The sequence below is a fragment of the Phyllostomus hastatus genome, unplaced genomic scaffold (assembly GCF_019186645.2).
Source record: "Phyllostomus hastatus isolate PE091 unplaced genomic scaffold, TTU_PhHast_1.1 phas_scaffold_1674, whole genome shotgun sequence".
Classification (NCBI taxonomy): Eukaryota; Metazoa; Chordata; class Mammalia; order Chiroptera; family Phyllostomidae; genus Phyllostomus; species Phyllostomus hastatus.
In genome coordinates this window covers 15,450,112-15,476,188 of record NW_025334011.1, presented here as the reverse complement: position 1 = coordinate 15,476,188, position 26,077 = coordinate 15,450,112, and the positions used below count along the sequence as shown (strand labels likewise).

The 26,077-nt window shown below is 40.5% G+C and overlaps 1 protein-coding gene across 17 annotated transcripts in view; it reads left to right on the top strand.

Annotated features, from left to right (window-relative positions):
- Positions 1–26,077, top strand: part of KIAA1217 (KIAA1217 ortholog) — a 486,478-nt gene that overhangs the window by 336,010 nt on the left and 124,391 nt on the right. For all 17 annotated transcript variants that reach the window (XR_006787887.1, XM_045858214.1, XM_045858223.1 and 14 more), the window contains one exon: positions 3,324–3,522. Coding sequence is in view for 16 of the 17 variants with exons in the window: in XM_045858214.1 (XP_045714170.1) it covers positions 3,324–3,522 (199 nt within the window). In the remaining variant the exon portion in view is untranslated. The remainder of the gene's footprint in view (positions 1–3,323; positions 3,523–26,077) is intronic.

Below are 26,077 nucleotides of genomic sequence, written 5' to 3'. Positions count from 1 at the left end.
TGTCTTTAGCTCCAAACTATACCTTAAAAGCATTCTGAGCTCAAGAACCATATATGACACTTCTAAGCCCTGGAGCCTAGCCCTGTGCTGAGCACTGGATCCCTGTTCCAAATGCTTTTTACTTGTCTCTTCAAAAATTATAGGGTATTTGACACTGGTGTCAGCAATTCCCATTGTCTTTTCTTTGCACTAAGTGATGTCTCTGAGCAGCAGCGAGCGAGCTGGCATCAGGGGGGAGGGTACTGTGTGAGGAGATTGCTAATATGCAATAATAGTTTGCATGACAAACTGTTGTTTGTCATGAGAAAGTGAATGACATTAAAACAAGGGGAGGGGTTTGTTGGAACTGAGTTGCTGTGGACAGGAAGCTAAAAATGAAGATTTGGCCCTTACATCTTTTTTTTATACATACTACTACCATGATGACCCTGAACAAGAAAAGAAAATTTAATTTTGATTTTCTTCAAGGATTATTGCCCTTTGTATTGGAAAATGACAACTCATTAAATGTATCATGTCTGCCGTAGGCTGCAAAGATCACTAGACAACAGAGGTTCTAAAATGAAACCATGTTGCTTCAAGTAATATTATTTCTTAGCTATTTTGTGAAACTGAATGTCTCTTTTTTTTTTAAGTCAGGGTTGAGGACATCTGAGCTTGATATTCTGAACATAGTAAGCAGGTTCATTGTTCAACATACTTCATTGAAGACCATGTGAATTTATGCAAATTTTGGTGAGCTGCACAGTGATGTAGGGTTGGTTTTTCTAGTCAAACAATACTCTTAAACAGTGCCAAAGCCAGATCTTAATCTCCATAACCAAAGCAAATTTTATAAGAAACAAATCTGGGAATAAACCACTTTGGAGGCTTGTGCAGAAAAATTAACCCAGAGACACAATTTAACTGTCAGTGGGTATTCTTTTATGGCTCTATTATTGGCACATGATCTGAGCTGAGCATTTCCTACAGAACACCCAGGTTGTCCACTTCCTCGAAGCCACATCCTGCACTGAAGGGGGTGTGGGGTGCTGTGTGCTGACCTCATTCCTGTCTCCCCCATGGAAAGGCCCTGAGAGGTGTAGCAAGGTGCGGCATCCTACCAAGAGGAGTGTCCCTGTACTTTTAGGAAGAAAAACGGGAAAGAAGCTGACCATCGCACCCTCAGAGGGTTCCCCTAGAGTGTCAGGCACATTTGGGCATCCCTGAAAGAGCTCTGTAGCTGGAGCTTGAGACAGTTCTGGCTACATAATTATCAGTGTACCTTCTTGCTAAAACCATTACAATTTCGAGACAGCCACAGCTATTTGTGAAACCAACCAGGAAGCCCTTTCAAGGACAGGGTCCTGTGTGATCGCCCAGGCTGCTCACCCACAAAGCGAGGCCTGCCTTGACAGTTAAGTGCCTCGGTACCTAACTTCAAAATGCACTGACATCCTTAGGAAGACAAAGAAAATTAAGGAATGCAAACAAACCAAAAATTGGCCACCTGGGACATTAGCAATATGTATATACAAATCATATATCCTACCACTGGCCCATCAGTACCTTTGGCATCTTATGAAATAAAAACTCACCTACCTGATTAACTCAGATCAGTTTGCCTCCCAGAAGGCACAAGTCAGGGCAGGTGGTGGGAGAGAAAAGCTGAGATAATACATTAATTCAGCTGAACACCCCCCAGTTTCACTGACTCCCTTTCTCTGACTATCTACATGTATAATCTGCAGCCTCTACACAATAAGAATGATCTTCTAAAAGGAGTATCTGATCCTGGCCCCCTGGCCCCTTTTCTTGCCTAAATGATATTCTAGTACCTTAGAGCCAAGTTGAGAATTCTTACCTTGACTCCAGGCCTGTATGTCCTTTATGGTCTCTGACAGACTCCAGCCCCACCAAGCCTCCAGTGCTTGCCACTTCTTTCAGCCTCAGGCATTTTGCATGTATTGTTCCCTCCACCTGGAATGACTTTCCTGCTTTTCATTCCTCCCCTGCAGTTTCCCCTTTCCTTCCAACTTCCCTCTTTCTTGAAATCACAGTTTACATTTCTTCCCAACCCTCTACCCATAGGCACCACCCCCCCCCAACAGTCTGGGCTGTTGCACTTTTAATCTGTGGCAATGTCTGTCACCTGACTGGACTGTAAGCACCATCGGGGTGGAGTCATGTCTGTTCTGTGCATCCTTCTGTCCCCAGACCTAGCACAGTGCCTGGAGCATGGTGGATACTCAACAGATGTCTGTAGAAAGTATGAACGGGTGTACCACACAGTTTATAGTTTACACTTAATGATATGATGTGTTGTGTTATTTGTTGTCCTTCACTAATTTCATCGATTAGTTTTAAAATTCTGACATCAGACCCCATTTCTGTTTTTTTACATCTTCCACAGTGTTCAATCAGTAATACATAGTCAAAGAATGTCATTAACTACTAGCTTGTAAGATTGTAGATTTTACACGTCCTACTTCCTGCCATTACAGTATAGATATCTAAAAGAAAAATTCAATTATATATGTGTATAAGTTGTTATACAACTTCATGCTGATTGTCAAGGTAATAACCAAATAGACATCATCTTATTTTTAGGATGTGTGCCTCAAAAGAAAGTTCAACTGTGATATAAATATCTCCCTTGCAATCTTAGGTTATTGATTTTGGAAATATTCTTGATATAAGACTTTAAAGGACAGATAGTGTTCAGTATATTCTGGCGTACATTCATTATCCATTTAGGTATATAGTCATGTGCCTCTTAATGATGGGATATGTCCTGAGAAATGCATCATTAGGCAATTTTATCATTGCGAGAACATTATAGAGTATACAAACCTAGATAGTGTAGCCCAGTATACATCTAGGCTGTGTATAATCTTATAGAACCACCATTGTGTATGCAGTCAATCAGTGACCAAAATGCTGTTATAGGGCTCATGGTTGTGTATAAATGTGCACAATTCCATGTATTATAACAACTGTCAGAATTTGTTTGGCACAAGGAATTGATATGCCATCATTATTTCCTATAATGTGGCTTGTCCTCAATGTCTTGTACAAATGCCTTTGTAAGGTAGATGTTCAGAGATAAAAATCTTAATGGATTGCTCAGGGGCAATATGGTTGGGATTTTTTTTTTTCCCCAGTAACTTTTACACCTAGAACTTTGACCCACTGGGTCTTTAATTCTATCCAGTCTTTCTGATAGACTTCTTCCCCTTGCTATATTGTTTTTGTAAATTGGTAGACCTTGATGGCATTGAAAATATTTTTAGCATACTTAATAATAGTTTATTTTTCCACTTTCTTTCAAATGCCTTTTGCAGACAAGAAGCCCCAAACTGTCTCACAGTCCTCAACCTCCCAGTTTGGGTGAGCCGGTCGAGCATTTATCAGAGACATCGGGTGATTCCTTGGAAGCCATGTCTGAGGGAGAAGCTCCAAGTCCTTTTTCCAGAGGCAGCCGGACTCGAGCGAGCCTTCCAGTGGTGAGAACGACCAACCAGACGAAAGAAAGATCTCTGGGTGAGCCTCAAAAAGCAATTTCTAATGTTCCTTTATTATTGCACGTGTCTGTTTTTATACTTCTGAGCACATACCCCTGCCACTGAATGTTCATTTGATCTTAATTTGTAAAAACACAAGTCCTAAGAACCTTCACTGATTGGATATCAAACATGAAGACTTGCCTACTGGGGAGCAGTAGGTCTAAGAGTCTTTGGGACTGGGCCCACTCAGACCTCGCTGGGGTTAGCCCCTGAGCCAAAATGTCCACAGTATTTGCCTGTGGACATAGGGTTCCTGGTATAGGGAATAGCAGGGGACAGATCAAAATGAGTGTTGTTTCTCAGGAGCCCCCTTCCCCATCTCAGAAGCCTGGCCAGTTGGGGTATGAACCCTGCGACTTCTGGCAGTCCAGGGGAGGCTATGCATAGCTCCAGGAAGAAGAGGTGCAATGTGGCCAAAACACCAGTGAATGTTAGTGAAAGCTGTAAACTTGGGCCATTCACCCCTGCGGCACATGAAAGGATAGAGGGGCTTGGCACACATTTGGCATAGCATTTTCTTTCAATAAGCTTTTAAGAAAAAGAGGAGGTTTCTCTCTTTCTGCCTTACCACTTATCTTCATATTGGATATTCACTTTCTATCTTGCTCTGCTATTTTTTTCTGGCCCTTGAACAAAATGTACAGGTTATGGGGACTTCGTCCTCTTTGACAATTGTGCTGGTTGCTTAACCTGCTGTTTCAAGGTTCCCACTTGGTACCTGCATTTGCAGACAGATGGGGTCAGGAACTAGGTCAGCTTGAAAATGCTTCAGGATTTGGCCCCATGCACAAGACTGCTAAATTCTGCCTTGTAAAGCCTAGCAAATGCTTTGCTTGAAGAAGAAAAGAGATGAAAGATGTGAGGATGTATCCTGAATTCGATCTTCACTTACAGATGATGAGACTGGGTTCAGGCATTGTCCTAGCTATCCTAAAAAACAAAAACAGTCTCTATTATTGTTTGCATTATCAATATTAATTTTTGATATTAAATTTCTATGCTTCATTTTAGCTTAGAATCCAAGTTCCTCATTTCAGAAATGAGAGAAAAAAGCCACAGAAAATCTGTTTTTTGTTTCTGTTTTTTGTTTTGTTTCATTTTTTCCATTTTTGGAGGCGACAAAGTTAATTGGATGGCAGAAGCAGTTAGTCTAGGCCTTCAGCTCCTATTGGCTCATTTACAAATGAAGGCAAGGGGCACAAAAGGGTGGGATGCACCAAAGGAGCCCATGGGCCTGGGCAGTGTCAGGAGGACACTGGCTTCCACACCAGCACCGCTCGGGCTTTGCAGCTGGATTATGGAGCCTCATGCTTTCTTAAACCCACTCATGCTTGAAGCAAGAGCACCAGGAGACAGTTTAGGAGTGGAATTTCTCCATTGTGCTTTGCAGGAAGTGAGTGAGATTCAATTCTCTGTAAAGATAGTCTGTGTTTTGCAAAATAAAATGAAGATAAGAATAAATGCCTCTGTGCCTTCCCACATACCTGCAGGACACTGAGCCCATTGGATAATGGACCCTTTGTCTTGCAGGCAGGAAGTTCCTCGAATCCAAGCCAAACACAGTTGGCAGTACAGGTAGATACTGGCAGCTTTGGGAAGCAAGCCTCAGGGCGAGAGGCTGCAGGAGCCTATGGAAGCCTTGCCCTAGGAATTACTGAGGGTGGCTGGTGTTTTCTCTTGATGTGGCAGCCCTCCTGCAAAATGCTGAGTTTTACTCTGAGCACTCTTTGCTATAAAGTTTCTGCTGATGCAGAGTCACAGCTGATTAAAAAGTGCATCCGGGATGTTTAATCTCCCAGCTTTATGAGGGGCTTTTGGCCTGGGATTTTTACAACTCCTGGATAAAAACAAAGGAACACAGTGAGAAGAGAGGAATGAGAAGCTTGCCCGAACAAGGGGAGCTGTGGTTCCAGAAAATAAATTGGCATTGGGCCAGTGGGATTGGCGCTGCCCTTGATTACCTCTTGGTGGCCTGTGTGGGAATATCCTCCCAGCCGCACCTGACCTTGTGGAGTACTTCAGTTGAACCTGGATGGGAAATAAACAGGAAAGTGAGTCAGAGAGAGACTAAACACGGTCTCCCTGCCAGGGCCTTGTTCACCTTTATGTTCAGGAAAACTCCTGTGTGCCTGGCTTTATTTAACACTCAAGCCAAGGCTCCCCTGAGAGCCGGGAGCCAAGAGCAACAGGTGTCTCCCAGCCCTTGGTGCCTCCAGGCCTCAGGGGATGCAGATTTGATACTGAGCTGGAACCTCCTGCAAAACCACTGTTGCTGCCATTTGGACATCTGCGTATCTTTTAGTATCTATTATCTCCCCCAAAGCCCTGTTGATCCTGTCCTTATTTAAAATTTCATAGTTTGTTCATCATGGATTTTTGCTTTATTTTTGATTTTTTTTCAAATCACATGTAAGTTACTATTGATCTTGATTACTGAGTATTTTTAGGCCCCTTAAATTTTATGTCCTTGGGGAGTGCCTCACTCTCCTCACTCCAGTGGCTGCCCCAAGTGTCACTCCAGGAAGACACATACCACTGCGATGGCTTCAAAGCCACTGAGCCGGAAGGAGACCGGTCAAACCCAGTTCCGGGGCTACTCTTTTGCACATGTGCAGTGTGTCACTGAGACTTCCCTCAGCTCAGGCAGTGCAGTGGGGAGACCTGGGTACCCTGAGGGTGCAGCCCGGACTAGACAGATCCTCATTCCACTACCGCTCCCTGGAGGGGATAAAACTCACCCTCACTTCAGGCAGCCTGTGCCTGCAGATAAACCTGCTAACTTAATCATTTTCCCACTTGACAGATTCCTCCTTGCTGTTACCTGAGCATATTTAGGGGATGGGAGGAACGCAGGGAGGTTGGGTACGTTTCACAGAGGCTTTAAAAAGACATGAGGATAGAGGAGGGAGAGCCACCGTGTTTAGGACAGAGAACTTAGCCATCACTGTTGTGTGTTAGAAGATTCTCCCTCGGATGCCTTCCTGCAGGCTGGATGTGAGCTCTTCTCATTTGAAAGAGGGTACTGGGACTGCAGGCAGGACCAAATGACAGCTCAGCACACAGGTCCTGTCTGATGCTGAGGGCAAGCTAGTCATTCTTGGAGCTTCACCAGGCAGAAAAGTAAAGAAAGCAAGGTGCTCAGTAGCTCTGATTTATAGCATGACCAGGTTCCAGTGATTTACACCTCAAAACCTTTACTTCTGCAGAGTGCTGGGTTCCCTGCCCGAGCCACCCATCATGGCCCAAACAAAATTCTTCTCAGTGGCATTTATACCATTTCCCCTGCCCTCTCTCTTCAGTGAAAATGGAGAAGATGAGGAGAAAGGAAGTCTACAGAAGAAAGTAAAAACCGCTTTGCAGTAGAGTTTGGTTTTTGAAATAATTTCTATGAAAAACTACCCCGCTGATGATATTAGGTCTGGGTCTCAATGATGGGGTCGTTCATTGCCTTTTAATCATCACTGTCTTATAAATGCCTGTCTGGAATGTGACCGTGGGCAGGGGCTGGTGTCTGGCCGCGCTGCAGTCAGCCTCGGGTAGGGTGGGGATGGGGGGAGTAGCCGCACGATGTTCCCACCCTTCTGTGTGCGCTCAGGAATTTGAAAATAAAACTCCTGTGAAAACAAGAAGAGCAGCAGCACTTCCTTCTCACTGTAGCCAGATGCCTGTGTTGACTGTATTCTGAATGGTTAGCTTGTCTTTTCATCTTCTTAAAGGGATCTGTTTTGGAGGTGGTCCATTTTGTCAGTTTTTCCTTTTATAGATTACACTTTTACGGTTATGTCTAAGAACTCTTCTCAAAGGTAAAGGTCCTAAATAATATCTGTAAGTTTTATATTTATGTATTGTGCATTTAGATCCATGATTTATTTTGGGTGGATTTTTGTATAAGGTGTGACAATTAGAAAAGAGACCTTCCCTTGCCAGCCCGCAGCCAGACATATTGTCATTTCTGTCATGAGTTGCTTTTTAAACACTCGGACTCAACAAGTAAGAATGGCTTCCAATGGCTCAGGAAGATTTTAGACTAATTAAGGGAGAACTTTTTCCATGCATGTGACTTGTTGAGTATCTACATGGCTGTTCTTTTATTCCAATGTGGCAACAGTGATGGTGACCATTCCCTGGGCAAGGGAGGGATTTAAGGAACAGAAAGTTCATGGTCGCCAGAATTTAAGAGCAGGTAGAGGGCTAGAGTAAGGGATTGAGGGATCTCCATCTTCCAAGTTGAAAGCCAAGAAGAGTCATGAGCAAAGACTGTAAGACTCAGATTATTTGAGTGTGAACCTTATATTTTGGATAGTTAAAATAGAAATAAATTTTAGACAAATGAAAAGTGGTATCACTCTCTAGAGTAAGTGGAACATTTATGAAATTTGTTTTTTCTATGCTAGTAGCGATTGAAATGTAATGTAAAAGCAAGAATTTACAAGAGTGAGTTTCATAGCAGGTCAATAGGTTTGGGGCACATTCCTGGTCTTTTTGGGGTGCTATCAAAGAAAGGTCTGAGTATTATCTCTATTATGGGAACTAAGTGTATGGGGTAGGTGGACGGCAACTGGCTGGCGTGGTCCACTCCAGCCTCCTACTGGTTTGCCTTTCTTTACTTTGGAGGAAGAAAACAGACTCATTCTGGAATATCAAATGTGCTGGGTTCCAGAAGTAGGAATCAAGGCATTTTTGGAGGCGTTTGGGTTTTCTTCAGCATCATTTGCTAAAGTCCCAGGGCATAGTCACCAGCTTGACAGTGTTGAGAGTCAGGGTGCAAGGCATCCCTTTTTCTAGTACTGAGGGCAGAGGTGTGGCCTGGCTTTCCAGTACCTGTTGGCAGCTTCCTGCCGAAGGCGGTGTGGCTTTGGAGTACAGTTGTCCAAGTTGGTGGGAAGCTTCTTTTGTCAGATAGGTTCTACAGTATCCCAGTTCCATAGTTTAAATCAACCTAATGATTCTGAAAACCACATAATAAGTCTATATTTGCTTAAACTAACTTAGTTCTCTGCAACTGAACCCTGACTGATACAAGGGGTCTGATGTGCTGATTTGTAGAAATTATAGTACTGCCTATTCTGGGTATTTCAGAAAATATGACAAGTACCAGCAGGTTCAGATAAACAACTTCTAGAGACTTGGCAGTGAACTGTAGAGTGAAGTGGAGGTGTGGTTTTCAAATTGTGTCCCTCAGAACTCTAGAGTACTGTGGAATTTTCTCTGCTATAAATATTGTAGTTTAATATTTCATTGAAAAAAATGAGCTATGCTAAATTACTAGCATACATACATAGTAAAAACATTAAATAGACCAGGGGTTTGGGAGAAGAAGGAAAGAAGAGGGAAAGAAGGGAGGGAGGGAGGAAAGGAAAAAAAGGGAAGGAAAGGAAAAAGGGAAGGGAAGGGAAGGGAAGGGAAGGGAAGGGAAGGGAAGGGAAGGGAAGGGAAGGGAAGGGAAGGGAAGGGAAGGGAAGGGAAGGGAGGAAGTTCTGAAGAAATTTTCTTTTACAATAGGAAATATTTAGGATTTTTATTTGGCTAAATTAGCTAAGTCAAAAAGCTTACCTCTTAGCTCTCTTGCACTTGTCATAATGAATATCTTGAAAGGTAGATTTTATAAAAGAAAACAAATGGATTTGGGACTGGGAACTAACCACCAAAAGGAATATTTCAGGAAATTTTTTGGTATAGTGAGACAGTTGTTGTGATCAAAGTAATCACCCCTAGTTTTCCCTTAGGAGTTTGAATTTTCATATATGAGGCTGTCTGAGAGAAGGGAGTAGTTATTCAAGTTTACTCACTTCACTCTCAATTCACCCATAAAAAAGAATGTTCTTGTAAAAGATTATGTAGACTCATGATGTGTTTGTGCTTATCTTAAAAAATAAATTTAGTCAGATATCTTTAGCAGTCTCTTGCTGTTAAAATTCTGGGTTGAAACTCTGGAATGATTTCTCAGACTTTGTAGAAATTGTTTAGTTAATAAGGTACCTGAGAAGGTCAATGGCCTTTACCAGTATCTCTAGGATTACTTTGTAGATGGAATGCAGGTATGAAAAATATCAACACAGGTGAACAGGAGATTTGATTTTTTCCAAGGGTTGGAGCTCTCCCGAAGTCACGATTATTTTCGGGTCTGTAGGTGGGCATGATGAGGAGTCTTGGAGGAGACTTGGGACCTGCTGTTTCTCTTTCTTTCTTTACACCAGGGGATCCCTAAACCTGGACTACAGGTTACCTTTTTGTAAAGTTAACATAAAAACATTTCAATAATGCAGGGGGAGATAAGAGGTTAAGTAGCCGGTTATGGAGTTATGGGGTTTAATTTCCTCAGCCATTTCAGAAGGGTAATCTACCAATAAGCCAGTGTGAAATATTTCTTTCTGTCACTGTTACAGCTGTGATAGCCCATCTTAACCCAGGCACCTAGGAAACTTCTTTTGCTTTTTTTTTTCTGATGTAAAAATTACTCATTCAAAAAAAGAACGGTCCATCAAATTTCATAAGACAACATGAGAGAATGTAAGGCAAGTTTTATCTGTTATTTACACCTCTCTATGTCCAAAATAGTTCTGATTTGGCTTATTCAAAAACAATAAAGGTATATAAGAACCATTAAAACAAGAATTAATGTAATAGCAGTTGGGCACAATATGTGTGCCAGAGAAATTAAGATAAGGATAATTGTAATTGCAGCCAAGACAAAAAACAAACAACAAAAAAAAAGGAGATAAAAGCAGAAATGTAATGAATCAGGTAGATTTCATTATTTAAGAAGAGATTTATCCTGGCTTATTAGAAAAAAATGTGTTAAAGAATTATAATCCAAGAACTCCTGTAGCTTAATATTGACATTGCATTATGTAATCAACAGTTACATTTACTAGTTGTTTTATGAAAAGTTTTTTCATATAGCTACATCTTTATATAAAATGTCAATATCTAAGGGCGTGGTATGAAGCCATGTCTTCTGAACTCTAGATTTCTGGTGAGCTAATCTGAGACATGGAAAAAGTTGATATAATCCTGATAATTCATCTGGCCCACAGCTGATTGGCCGTGGGGTATTCTTGGTCTTAGCAAGTGGTAACTTCAGGTGGAGAGGAACATTTAAGGGGCAGGTCATTGTTGACGGCTTTGAACAGCAAGAAGGAGTTAGAGAAGGAATCTCTCCCGTGATGACAAAATTCCAGATTTTTTATATTTTCTAATAATGCCAGCTGTTACTCTATACTCTCTCTGGGAATGAGATGGAAGTGCCTGGATTCAGTGGTGTGCTCTCTCATGCTCTGCTATGGTTTTTCGGAACTAGAGACATTAACAAAATGTGCCTGAACTACTCCCAGGGAAGAGATTTAGTTTGTCAGTCTCTTGTTTTTCTTTGCTATAAAAACTCTACCTAAAATCTTTTGAGTAAGTCTTGCTTTTTTTTTGGTGGGGGCGGGGGGGGGGGCTGTGGTAAATGCAAGGTTCATTGCATCCTTCAAAGTTTTTTCCCAAGTTAATTTGTCCTTTAAAAACTGACTTTAAAATATAATCCTTTAGGTTCATCTAATTCTAAGAGCTCCCAGACATTTTTTTTTGGGGGGGTAGAAGCTATAAAGAATATCCAAAAAACAGTAAGAATAATAATAAGATACAAGTCAGCTTTAGAGTAGAACTGTCTTTGGTGCTGTCCTCCTTGCACTGACCTGCTGAGGGCTGCCTGTTGACATGGAAACTGAGATGTTTGGCAATTTCTTATATGTTGGGAGAAAAAACACATTCTGCATTATTAGAGGGTAGTTGTATGTCTTCTGAGGCGAAGGAGTTGGTGAAGGGTCCAGGTCCCTTCCCCATCAGATTTCCCACGTTAGCTCTGTGATATAGGATTACAATGAAGCCGCCTTGGGGTCTGGAGATAAGGTCCTGTCTGGCCCAGCAGGCGACTCACTGTCCCTCCAAAAGCTGGTTTTGAGCAGGACAGCAGGTGAGTCCCCGAGGTACCACCATGATGGGGGTGCCTCAGTTCTTGTCAGTGTGAGCTGCTCCTTTACAGGCTTTCATTGGCTGAATTGCATCCCCCTGAATTCATAAGTTGAAGTCTTCACCCACCCCAGTACCTCCGAATGTGACTGTATATAGAGATAGGGCCTTTAAATAGGTAATGAAATCAAGATAAAGTTTGTGGGGTAGGTCCTTATCCAAAATAACTGGTGTTCTTATGAGAAGAGGAGGTTAGGACACAGACACACACAGAGGGACAAGAAAAAAAGCCTCAGAAGGACCAACCCTGCTGATACCTTGATCTCAAATTTCTAGCCTCCAGCACTGTGAGGAAATGAACTTCTTGAGTTTAAGCCACCCTTTCCGTGGTGCTCTGTTATGGCAGCCTGAGCAGACTAATCCAGGGCGCAAGACACTCTTCTCCCTTTTCCTCCTTTTCTCATTTGAGGGCACAGTCAGGCTTATGGCAGTGTCCCAAACTCAGAAAGTATTTCAAGGCTGCAAAATTAGTGCCATCAGGCTTTCTGTTTATTTTAATTTGGTTTTATCCCAGCCTCTTCAACCTTCACACAGTGTGTCAAACTGGTTTCTTAGCATTGCAAGGGGACACGTAAACCCCCTGGAACAGATTCAGCTTCCATGACTACCTTTTGGTTTGGCATCTCCCAAGCCGCATCCTCCAGTGGAGCAAATGAAAGCGGCAGGGCACCTAACTGATGTAACTGTTTCCCATCAAGGGGAGCTCCAACTTCCCCATGCTGCATTTGGGTCCTCCAAGGCTTGGTAATGGCATTCAAAGTGATAGTCCCGCCACCTTTTCACTTCCAGAATTTTTCCAAGGGGTTAATTGGCTTTCTGACATCTCTGGCTAAGTATCTTCCAGTAATATAAATCTAAGCCTGATAAAAACAAATCCTTCATCCCCCCACCCCCACCCAACACATACAAAAGTTTTGCCTACTTCTCAATGTTTTCCCCACTCATATATATATGCATTTATTAAGAATCTGTTGAATTTCTGGCCCTGTTAACAGTGCCTTGGTGAGTTATTTTAAAAATATATGAAATCTGGTTCTTGTATTTAAAGAATTTTCAGTATAACTAAAGGCACATGGTAACCATGTAAGGATTTTAAAACACACATAAATCAAAGACTACAAAGAAGTCGTGCTAAACCCAGACTTGCTGGCTTTCTGGCTGTTCCAGGCGGCTCCCCCTCAGGAGCTATGCCCATGCAGTTCTCTCTGCCTGGATTCATCCCCCATTCCCACCCCCCACGTCTGCACGACCCCCCTCCTCATGTCGTTCAGACCTCTGTTCAGATGGGGCTCCTCAGAGAGCCCTCCTGTGAGTAAGATAGTATCCACCCTGCGTTACTCTGCTGCATTTTTTCTCATGACACTTACATTCAGGAATGTGGTTCTCAGGCTTTGTCCAGCTCTACTTCTTAAGCTCTGGTTCAGCAGATATGGGGTGGGACCCCAGAATTTTGTGTCTCTAACAAGTTCCCAGGTGATGCTGGTGCTGGTCTGGGGATCACTGATTTAGGGTAGTATTATTCCTAGGAAAGATTTAAAGTGTTATTACAATGCAGCACCACATGAGGGCATTTTAACCAGCTTCCAATGGGGGATGGAAAGTAGTCCTACTTTGGCAGAAAAGTAAGGAGAGCTCAAGTGTCTGGCTTAGTCATGTCCTTGAACTAGAGTGTTTAATCCCAGTACACGTGACTAGCAGGACCCCTGCTCACCTCAGTCTGTCTTGCCTTTGTTCTTACTTTTGATCCCTGTTTGATCTCTGAAGTACTTTTTCTTTTTTGGGGAATTTTTTTTAATGATTAATTTTTAGAGAAAGGAAGGAGAAGAGACAGAGAGAAACACTGACTTTTTATCTACTTATTTATATGGACTCATTTGTTGATTCATTATGTGCCCTGACTTGGGATCAAACCCACAGCCTTGGGTATCACAGGTGACACTCCAACCAACAGAGCTACCTGGCCAAGGCAGGGATCTCTGAACTACTTTTATCTGCCACCTCATCCCTCAGCTTAACACAGAGGCATAGGCAGACTCAACAATAAAAAAGTGGCTGACCTTTCTATGTGACTTCCCACCTCTCTATACCACATACCAATTTCCAGAATTCAGGGACTTCTCCCACCAAACTCCTGTCCTCATCTGCCCCAGGGAATTCTACCCCGTCATGGTCAATTAACACCCAGATGTTGCTATTCCTTCTCGTGTTGACAAGGCAGAGGCAAATAGACCAGGACAGTGCAGCTGAAGATTTCCTGGGGAAAAAAGTTCCCTTGGGACAACATGCTTTGTACTTTGATTTAGTAATTGGTTTTGTATGAGTCTCAGGTTATGTACTTTCCTGTGCTCCCATTTACCTTTATAAAGGCCAAGTAATGCCCTGACTGATGTGGCTCAGTGGATTGAGCACTGACCTGCTAACTGAAAGGTCACCGATTGGATTCCCCGTCAAGGCACATGCCAGAGTTGTAGGCCAGGTCCCCAGTTGGGGGCTGGCGAGAGGCAACCAATCGAGGTATCTCTTGTACATCGTTGTTGCCCTCCCTTTCTTTCTCCCTCTCTTCCTCTCTTTCTAAAAGTAAATAAATGAAATCTTAAAAAAAGAGCCAAGTAACATAGGAACCTTTTTGAGAGTAAAAGAGTTCAATTTAACAAATATATGTTAAATATCTACAATATACATGGTGCTATATCAGGTGGGAAGAAAGAAAATCATTATTTTAACAAATACTTACTGAGTTCCTACTAAAATAGTCTTGGGTACAATGAAAAAAAAAAGTCACAACCTTCTGATCTCCTGGAGCTTTTATTCCACTGTGGTGTCATATGATAAATAAAATATATAATAGATGGTATAAGTGCAGTGGAGAAAAATTGAATAGGGAAAGGGTGGGTACAGGGATAAAGGTAGGAGAAGTGTCTCATTTTTAAAATAATGGACAGCAGCACTGAGAAAGTGGCATTTGAGCCACGACCTGGGACATGTGAAGACAGAAGCCGCACAGATAGCTGGGAGACTTCCAGGCAGGGGAACAGCCAGTGCAAAGGCTCTGAGCAAAAGCATACCTTGCACATTCAGGGAGCAGCAAGGAGACCACTGTGATTGGAGTTGCACAGTAGCAGAGGAATAAGGACTGAGATCGGAGAGAATGACGTAGGGCTGTTCCAACAGCAGAGACTTGGGCTATGCGGGCCACATCGGAATGGGAATGGCTATTTGGCACAGTTAAGAGCGGTGGCATCGCTTCAGGTATGAGGAATATATGATGGCTGCTGGATTTGGCACAAACCAAAAAGCATGGACAGAAGCCGTGAGGCCAGTAAGGAGTCTTATGATAATCTAGGGAGGCGAGGATGTTAGCAGTGGATGCAGACAGAAGAATTTGGATTCTGTAGGTGTCATGAAATTAGAGTGAGATTGGCCCCTGCCATCCAGGAGTTGTGTTCTGATGGAGGAGGTATATATATACATATAAGAAAACATAAATGCTGTCGTAGTAGCTAACGTTTACTAAGCACTCACTTTATGACAGAATGTACATAACACACTGAGCAGCAAAGGCAGGATTCGAACCCTGGCAGTCTGTCTCCAGAGTCCACGTGCTAAATTGCTATACTGTACTGAACAGAGAAAGAAAAAAATTCCAGTTTGGAAAAGTTGGAATGTTTTAATGAAAAGTAGCATTTGAATTGGGTTTTGAGGGATGAAGAGCAGTCTGATAGTTCAAAAGGAGGGAAGATTTTTTATGAAGGCAGAACCAGGATAATTCTAGAAGCTGATCTGGAACCTCAGTGGTGTACTTCTCTCTACAGTACTTACCCACCCATGTCCCAGGCCATCCATATACCTGTAGTTACATACCCTCTCCCTCGCCCCCCACCAAAAAGGGTACTGAGTGTAACAGAAGCAGCTGGTATAGTGATTAGAGTCACCTCATTTGGACTCCCTTACTTACCTGCTGGGTGACTTTGGGCAAGTTAATTAGTCTGTGATTTCCCTCCATAAATACCTACTACCTCCAATTGAGATCACATCGGTACTGTTCTTAATATGGTACCTGGTATATAGTAAGTAATCCATCAATTAACTGATGTTCACAAGGATGGCCTGAGTTATAAATTAAAATGACAATAATATTTTGTTTTCAAAGATAAGACATGAATTTCATTTAGAAATATTACATCAAAATGTTAAATACAAAACATTTCCCATTTGAGATTTATTAGCTTCTAACTTACTCTATTTACCTATGGAATTAATTCAAACATATCACCTCAATTTCCCCTAATTCAAAATAAATACCCCATCACTGACCTTTCACATTATTATAATTTTTTGCTGAGTTTATAGTTAATTTTACAGTAATTACATTTTAGGCTGGCTGATTTTTTATAGTCTTTACTTTCATCAGTTACATGCCTTTAAATCATATTTTAGGCTAAATTGTTTCTGGAAATTTCCCTGTAAGTTAACTGGCCCCATCCATGGTATCTCCTCTCTATTTGACTATTAAACTTTGTCTCTAAATTTTAGCATCCTCCCCACCTTCCACTGTATTTGTAGATCTATGTCTTTCAATTCCTCTAATCGTCAGCCCTAAGAGTACGATGACCCAGGCAACCCACATTGTAGAGAGCTGGTGTTAAGCTGAATGTGGATAATGCTTCAGAAATAACCCAGGGAATACAGAAATTATGCTTTGAAGGTGGAATGATGGGCAGGTTTCTAGCGATATGTCAGGTTGAAGAAGCTTAGAGTGCCAACAGTCTCCTCCTTATTACAAACACGTAGAAACACAGGACAAAATATAATAACAAAAAATAAATACATGGCCGAGTTTGGAAGAAAGGAAAGGGACTATCCAGAAGGCTATAACAATGGAAACAACAGTGAACATGTATATTTTAGAAGTGAGTATTGGTCCCAGGCCTTTGGGCTAGGACTAATATTTACATAGCAAGAGAAAAAGGAACAGAAAGACGGACTAATAGCTCCCTGCAAATATGGCCTGGTCATTTAATAAAATGGGATAGGAACAGGGGAAGACCTTACTCACAGCCAAGGGAAGTGGCAAATAACTTGTCCTTCTTACCCAGGCATTGGATGGAAAAGAAAGTCATCTGCAAGAAACCATAAGCCATGCACAGGGATGGAGTCTGAACTTACAATACCTGCATTTGGGGAAGATCTCCAAGTATATCAGTCAGCATAGGTGGGTAATGCTGCAGGAACAAACAACCCCCAAATCTCAGTGGCACTTACCACAACCAATCTGTTTCTTATTCAAATTGCATGTCCAGTGCAGGTTGGCAGGTGTGTCTACTGTCATAGCCACTCAGGAACCCATGATGATAGCTTCATTCAACACATCATTAGAGCTGGATAAAGGGAGTGTGACAAATTCTCCTCTGGCTCTTAAAACAAGCAGAGATATTTCAGTTAAAAGAAGTCACAAGGCCATGCTCTACTTTAAATGGGACAAGGAAGTGTAAGCCAACAATATGCTTAGAGAAAAACTAGAATATTTGAGGACTAATACTAGTAACAACCATAGCAAGCCCTTACATTTACATAGAACTGATCAAGATCACTGGTGCTTCTGGAACAGGTTATTCATCTGAGGAGGGAGGTCATCAATGAGAATACGAATCTTAGGAAATCGCACAGTCCGCAGAGAAATTTTTAAAAAACATGAAAGGGCAATTCAGAGACAGGATAAAATGACCAATACCACCTGTGTCTAATAGGAATTCCAGAACACAAGACTAAAAATAGCTGGAGAAAGACAATAACAGAAGATAAAACTGATGAGACCTTTTCTAGAACTGAAGACAGACCTGAGCTTCAAGACTGAAATAGCACAAAATCCCAAGCAAAATTTAAAAATAACATCCACACCTAGGCCCACCATGGAGAAGCTTTAAAACATGAAATATCAAAGAAAAATCTTAAAAGCAGCCAGAGAGAAAGGACAGGTTATCTATAAAGAAAAGAAAGTTTTGATGGTAGCATACTTTTATAAGCAAAGAAGTCAGAAAACAATGGAATATCTTAAAAATTCTGGGGGGAATCACTTTCAAGTAATGCTTCTTAAACCAGCAAAATTACTAGTTAAAAGTTAGGGCCAAAAGAAGACATTTTCAGAGAAACAAGATTAAGAGTATTGAACATTCACAGACTCCAGCTGGAAGAACTAGTAGAATATGCATTTCACACAAAGTCCTCAGCAAAATATTAGCAAATGAAGTTTAATACTGTATGAAAAGAATAATAATGTATTATAACTAAGTGATTTATCTCACATATGCAAGGCTAGTTCAATATTTGAAATTTCAGTCAATGTAATCTATCATATCAACCTGCTCAAGAAAAAAAAAACATGATTATATTGATTGACACATAAAAAGCATTTGGAAAAATCCAGTACCCATTTACAATTAAGAAAAAAACTCTTAGCAAACTAGGAATAGAGTGGAACTGTCTCACCTCATAAAGAGCATCTATGCAAAATCTATAGCCAGCATTACACTTAATGGTGAGAGCTTGAATGCTTACCCTGTAAGACTGGGAACAAAGCAGGAACATCTAATCTCACATCTCTTATTCAAAATAATTTTGAAAGTTCTAGTCAGTATAGTAGACAAGAAAGGGAAAACAAAAATCATGCCATTTGGGAAGAAAGAAAGAAAATTATCTCTGTTTTCTGATGACCTTATCTACAGTGAAAATCCCAAAGACAATACCAAAAAGTAAAAAATAAAATAAAAGGAACCCCTCCTTCATAGAAATAGTGAGTTCAGCAAAGTCACAGGATATAAAATCAACACACAAAATCAATGCCATGTCTATATTCTAACAGTGAACAACTAGAAGCCCATATACATATATATATATATATACATATATATATACATATGTGTGTGTACATATATATATATTTGTCTCCCCAAGGAACATGAAATACTTAAGTATAAATCTAATGGAACATGTGTAGGATCTGTGTGCTGAAAATTACAATATGCTGATAAAACAAATCAAGACCTACTAGGTTAGGTGACTCAACAAAGTAAAAATGTTACTTCTCTCTAAATTGATCTATAAGTTTAAAATAATACCTTTCAAAATCATAGCAAGTATTTTTAATAAACATTAGCAAGCTTATTCTAAAATTTATGTAAAAGGCAAAGGAGCTAGAACATCCAAAAATATTTACAAAGAAGAATAAAATGGGAGGAATCAATATACCTGATTTCAAGACCTACTGTAGAGCTATAGTAATCAATATGGTGGAGTATGGGCAGAAGGATAGCCACACAGAGCAATGAACAGGATAGAGACTCCAGAAATACATCCACACAATTATGCCCAACAGATTTTTGACAAAATTCCAAAGCAGTTCAATGGAAGAGAGAGAGCTTTTTCAACAAATGATGCTTCAAAGGCAAAAAACCCAGAACTTTAACCTGTCTTATACTCTATTACAAAATTAACCCAAAATAGATTAGCAACTTAAAGGAAAAATAAAAAACTATACAACTTTTCAGAAAAAAATAGAAGATTTTTTTAAGGACTTGGAGCTTTGTGAAGAGCTCTTACACATGACACCAAAAGGATGATCCATAGAAGGAGAAATGGTAAAATGGGCCCCTCTCCAACAGACCCTACTAAGAGCATGAAAGAAAAGTCATAGTCTGGGAGAAAATTATTTGTAGTCACATAACCAACAAAGGACTAGTATATAGAATAGATATATAACTCTCAGAACTCAATAGTGAAACATCAAACAGTCTATTTAGCAAATGGACAAATTACAGTATGAGACATTTCACTAAAGTGGATGTACAGACAGTAAATAAGCAAATGAAAATGTGTTCATTATTAGCCTTTTGGAAAATGCAGATTTAAGTCACAATCAGATATCACTACACACATCAGGATGGTTAAAATAAAAATAATTTTAATGCCAATTCTGGCAAAGATGCAGAGAAAATGGGTCACTCATACATTGCTCATTGGAGTGTAAAATGGTGCATCCACTCTGGAAAATAGTTTTATAATTTCTTTTAAAACTGAAAAATGGACCTTATAACTTACCAGTTACACTCTGTTATTTGTCTCAGGAAAGCAAAAACTTCTATTCACCCAGACCCTTGCTCATGAAAGTTCATAGCTGCTCTGTTTTATGTTAGCCAAAAGCTGGAAATTCTCCAAATACCCTTCAGTGCATAAACACTTAAACAAAATGTGGTCCGTCCATACCCTGGAATACCACAGCAAAAAAAAAAGGGACAAATTATTAATGTTATACAACAGCTTAGATGTACCTGAAGGGATCATGCAGAGTGAACAAAAAGCACCTGCCTCTAAAGGTGCTATTCCATTTATATAAAACATTATTAAAATAAAATTAAAGAAATGGACAACAGATTAGAAATTAATAAAGGTGAGGGAGGGTATTGATTCCAAAGGGACAGCATGAAGGAGCCTTGTTATGATGGCACAATAATATATTGTGTGATTGGGTAGTAGTTACACAGCATTAAATTTCATAGAAGTACACACACATACTCACCAGTGCATGTATAGATCTGAGTAGGCTCTGTGGGTCGTGCAAATTTCAGTGACCTGGCTTTGTTATTATGCAAGATGTCAGCATTGATGGAAGCAGGGGGTAGGGTGCATAGAACCTCCCTGTAGATTTCTTTGCAACTTTCTGGGAATCTATAATTATTTCAAAATAAAAAGTTAAATATATATTTTACTAAGAAGTATGATAAACCTAGGAGGGAAGAGCGAAGTGTGTGAAGTGATGGTGATAAAATAAATGTTTCTCAGAAAATCTAAATAAGCATCCATCATTATGAATCACTTAAGGGAGTTAAAAACAAGATGAAATAAAAATAACAGGTAGTTACAATATAAGACTGAAGAGGATGATCAGAGTTTTAAAAACATTCATTCTAAAATTCACTCATTGTCTGGGAGGGGGATAGAAAACCATGTGTTTGAAATATATTTAAGATAAAAAGGTACAATTGCATCTAAATCAACCAGTATTACTTTAATTCATATTAAAATCATATACGGAGCATCTGCTCTGTGTTTGGAAACATGCTGACATCACAAATTCCTATCATAATCCTGAAAGAAGGTGGTTTTGTCTGCTTTTTGTTGATGAAGAAACAGAGGCCAAATAGGGTTGAGTAACATAAATGGTCATAGCAGCAAATGGTGAGCTAGGATTTGAACCTAGAATGCCCTGACACCCAAACCTGTGGCTTTTTAACTCCAGAATGCCCTCCCGGGCAAAATTAATATTTAAATAAATTAATTTTCTAAGTGTAATGCCTGCAGTGTTTTGAAGATGAAATATTTTTTCCTTTCTGGAAATGAGATATGAATCATCAACAAGCTATGGCTAAAATAAAAAGCTTTCATATCTACCCTTTGTGTTTTATTTCGCTGGCCAAACAAGAGCCAAACTTAGTGCCATACAGAAAGCTTTTGTAGCCTCTCTTTCTGTATCAGCTGTAAACCATCAATGTGAAGCTGTTTTTCATGGGAGCTCAGCATTCAACTAGGTGTGTTACCTGGAAGATGAAAAGCATCAATTAACATTCAGATTTCATGTTCATTCAGTAAAACAATGAGCATAGAAATAAAATTTTGTGTCATCCTGTGTGGAGGAGAAAAAGGAGGTGATATTTTAAATATGAATGAAAAAGCACAAGTCTCTTGAACTATTTATTGGTTAATTTTCCATTTGTAAATGTTTCTTCTGATTCTAAAATGATCTCAAAACCCAGGTATGTTAAGATACCTTTTCCCACACACGTATTCACAGAGCATGCAGGGGAACGCACACACATTGGCAATGGGTCTGTAGGAAAGAGGTGTTAGGGTTCAGTCACTCATGTGTGTTAACAGTTTGGAATAAAAGAAACCTGAGGATTGGTGTCTAGTCTAGCAGACTTTTATCTCCTTTTAGCCTGGAACAAATGACTACAGCTCTCCATGTTATGGGATTGAAAGAAGCAGTATCTTTATCTTGCAGCAGAAGCTTCTATTTACTAGCTCATAAAAGATTTTATGCCTCATCTGTTGTACTTAGGGTGAGTATAGCAATTGTACTAGAAAAATTTGAAATGCGTTGTCTCCTGAAGTTAGAATTATAATCAGGTGTATTGTTGAACAATCCAAGTTTCCTTAATGTGTACAGATTTCCACATTGGCAGGAAGTATTGAAGTAGACCCAAATAGAGCATTAGGCAAAATGTAGCCTCAAACTCTACAGTCGTATGTATTTGCCCAACTGTTTCCCAATAATTTCATCTAATGAAACAACAAAAGCACCTGTCGGGCTGAGCGCAGAGCCTTCTATCAAAACATCAGGAACACTCTGATCCAGCACGACATCCCAGCTGTCATGGGATAACTTGGAGACCCTGGGGAAATTTCTTCTTCTTCTTAGGCCTCAATTTCCTCATCCATTAAATCCTGACCCATTTCCCAGGAGATCTGAGAGGAAGACTGGCACTAGAGGAATGGCGATGAAAAGCAGGCTATTGTCAGAAATTGTTTTTTTTTAAACATTTATTTTTTATGTTTTTCATCACCATTAATTCCCCTTATACCCTCTTCCACCTCCACCCACTGCCCCTACTCCCCCCAATCACCTCACTCTTGTTCATGTTCACGAGTTCTTTCTTTTTTTTCCTGTTTTGCTCAATTTCTTCACCCCACCACACCTCTCCAGCCCCATCCCTTGAACTGTCAGCCTGCTCTCTATCTTATAAGTCTCTCTCTGTTTTGCTTGTTAGTTCAATTTGGTCATTAGATTCCACATGTGAGTGAAATCATATGGTACTTGTCTTTCTCTAATTGGCTTATTTTTTTAAATATTTTTAAAATTTTTCAGTTATAGTTGATGTACAATATTATATTAGTTTCAGGTATACAACATAGTGATTAGACATTTATATAACTTATGAATTGATACCTTGATAAATCTAGTACCCATTTGACAGCATACAGAGTTATTACCATATCATGGACTACATTCCCTATGCTCTACTTTACATTCCCGTGACTGTTCTGAACTACCAATTTGTACTTCTTAATCCTTTCACCTTGTCACTAATCCCCTCCCATCTGGTAACTGTCAAAATGTTCTTTGTATCTATGAATCTGTTTCTGTTCTACTTGTTTGTTTATTTTATGTTATTAGATTCCAAAGTAAGTAAAATCATGGTGTTTATCTTTCCCTGTCTGACTTATTTCACTCAGCACAGTACCCTTTAGGTCCGTTGCTGCAGAGGGCAAGATTTCATTCTATTTTTATGGCTGAGTCATATTCCATTGTATATATGCACCATTTCTTTATCCATTTATCTATTCATGGACACTTAGGTTGCTTCCATATCTTGACTATTTAAAAAACACTGCAATGAACTTACATCTTTTCAATTTAGTGTTTTGTGTTTCCTTAGATAAATACCCACAAGTGAAATTGTTGGGTAATTCTTTGTCTCCTGTGATAGCCTTTGTTATAGTCTGTTTTGTCTGGTTTAAGTATTGCTACCATAGATTTTTTTGTTTCCAATTTCATGAAATACATTTCTCTGTTTCTTTACTTTCAGTCTTTATGTGTCAATCTGAAGTGAGTTTCTTGTAGACAGCATACAGGGATGGGCAAAGTAGGTTTATAGTTTGTTTGTTTGTTTAGATTTTATTTATTTATTTTTAGGGAGGGAAGAGAGAGAGAGAGAGAGAGAGAGAGAGAGAGAGAGACATCAATGTGCAGTTGCTAGGGGTCATGGCCTGCAACCCAGGCATGTACCCTGGCTGGGAATCGAACCTGGGACACTTTGGTTCCCAGCCCGTGCTCAATCCACTGAGCTACGCCAGTCAGGGTGGTTTATAGTTTTAATACAAATATATAATACAATAATAATAAATAACAATACAAGAATAAACTGTTTTGAATATTCACAACTGTAAGCCTACTTTTGCCAGCATCTATATGTAAGGATTCTGTTTTTTTATCTATTCAGCCACCGTATGCCTTTTGATTGAAGCATTTAATCCTGTTTGCATTTAAAGTTATTGTTGTTAGAGATGTATTTGTTTCTATTTTATTTATATTTTTTATCCTTTGTTTTTCATCTTAAAGAAGATCCTTTAACTTTTCTTGTAATACCAGTTTGGTGATGATAAACTCTTTTAGCCTTTTCTTGTCTGAGAAGCTCTTTGTCCTTTAATTCTAAATGTTAGCTTTGCTTGGTAGAGTAATCTTGGTTATAGATCCTTGCTTTTCATCACTTTGAATATTTCTTGCCAATCCCTCTGGCCTGCAAATTTTCTGTTGAGAAATCAGCTGACGGTCTATGGGAACTCCTTTGTAGGTAACCAACTACTTTTGTCTGGCTGCTTTTAAGATTCTCTTTGTCTTTAACCTTTGGCATTTTTAGTATAATGCATCTTGGTGTGAGCCTCTGTGGGTTCATCTTGTTTGCCACTCTTTGTACTTCCTGGACTTGTATGTCTATTTCCTTTACAAGGTTAGGAAATTTTTCTGTCATTATTTTTTCAGAAAGGCTTTCAGTTTCTTGCTCTCTCTCTCTCTCTTCCTTCTCACACCCCCATGATGCAAATGTTGGTACACTTGAAGTTGTCCCAGAAGCTCCTTAAAGTATTCTCTTTATTTTTTGTAATGTATTTTTCATTTCTGATTGGTTCTTTTTTATGTTTTTTTACTGATGTGTGATTTATGTTTACTATCTCCATTTTTATGTTTCTTATCTCTGTGTTGAAGTTTTCACAAAGTTCATCTGCTCTTCCCTAAGTTCATGCAGTATCTTTAAAATCAGTGTTTTGAATTCTTCATCTAATAGATTGCTTGTCTTCATTTTGTTTAGTTCTTTTTTTAGAATATTGTTCTGTTCTTTCATTTGGGACATGTTTCTTTGTCTCCTCATTTTGGCTGCCTCCTTGTGCTTTTTTCCTTTGTATTATGTAGGGCTGTTACATCTCTCTTGGTAGCATGGCTTTATGTGGTAAGTGTCCTGTAGAGCCCAGTGGTACAGCTCCCTGGTCACCAGAACTGGGCACTTTAGGTGTGCCCCACCATGTGGGCTGTGTGCACCCTCCTGTTGTAGTTGAGCCTTGATTTCTCTTGGCACATTAAGGGAAGGGACTTATCCCCACACCAATCTGCCACAAGAACTGGCCACCACAACCATGGAGGATCAGCTGTTCAAGGGACCAATCCCAGGGAACAGGACTCGCTTCAGCAGGACTCAGGTGCCCTCTGAGTCTGGCTGTTGAGTGTGTCCTCATGGAGGTGCTTTGTCACCATCTGAAGCTGTTCACCAGGTACACTGGCTCTGGAACCTCCCAAGAGGTGCAAGCCAAGGTTAGCCTCCACCTGTGCCCTGGCTGGGGCCACCCAGCACAAGCTACAGAATGATCTGCAGATGGCTACTACTTGTGCCAGGTTTGGCAGTGCCTGATAGAGGCCAAACTGCAAACTGAGAATGGCTGCCACTAGTGCCAGGCCTGGGGCCACTTAGTGAGAGGCACAGGGTACACAGAGGCCAGCTGCTGCTCTTTTGAGAGATATTAGGAAAGTTTAAAGCATGAACCAAGATGGGACATTTGTATAGGAAAGCCCCTTAAAATGGCTTGAGTGGGCCCACAAGTTGGGTAGAGTGGGGTCTGAGGGAATCACCAGAACAGGGCAAATACTATTAGCCAGGTTGATGGAGATTCAGATATAGCACCTGCCTGCTGGTTCTACAGGGTGGGGGAGGGCTCACAAAGGAACAATGGCCTGTGTCAACACTGCTACCTGGGAGAAAGATGCTCCTCCAGCTGTTACTTCAATGTCAGACTACTGAGTTCTCCCCCTTATATCCCTGGGGCCCCAGTGCAGGAGCTCAGGTGGGTGAGCTTGAGTAAGTCCATGTATGGGTCCTTTAAGAGAAATGCTTAGGATTCCAGTAGCCCTTGGACCCTACCCAAAATCTCTGCTGGTTTTCATAGGCAAAATTTATGGGGACTGCTGTTCCTGGCACTGGAACCCTGGGCTGGGGGACCTAGTATGGGGCTGGGACTCCTCGCTTCTCATGGGGAACCCACAGAGTCTAGATATCCCTCCCAAGTTTTAACTGCCACAATGGGAGTGGAACCCACTGTTCTGTGTCTCTACCCCTCCTACCTGTCTCTATGTGGAGTCTTCTTTATATCCTTAGTTACAGGACTCTGTTCAGGTAGAGTGGTTCTTAATGATGATTGTTCTGTAGTTTAGTTGTATTTTTTTTTTCAGAGAGCAGAAAGGTGGGAGGAAGAGAGGGGAGAAACATCGATCAGTTGCCTTCTATACATGCCCCAAGCAGGGACTGAACCTACAACCCAGGCATGTGCCCTTTCGCCTTGCAGGATGATGCCCAACCAACTGAGGCACAACAACAGTCAGGGCTGTAGTTAGGTGCAATTTTGATTTGCTTGTAGGAGGATGC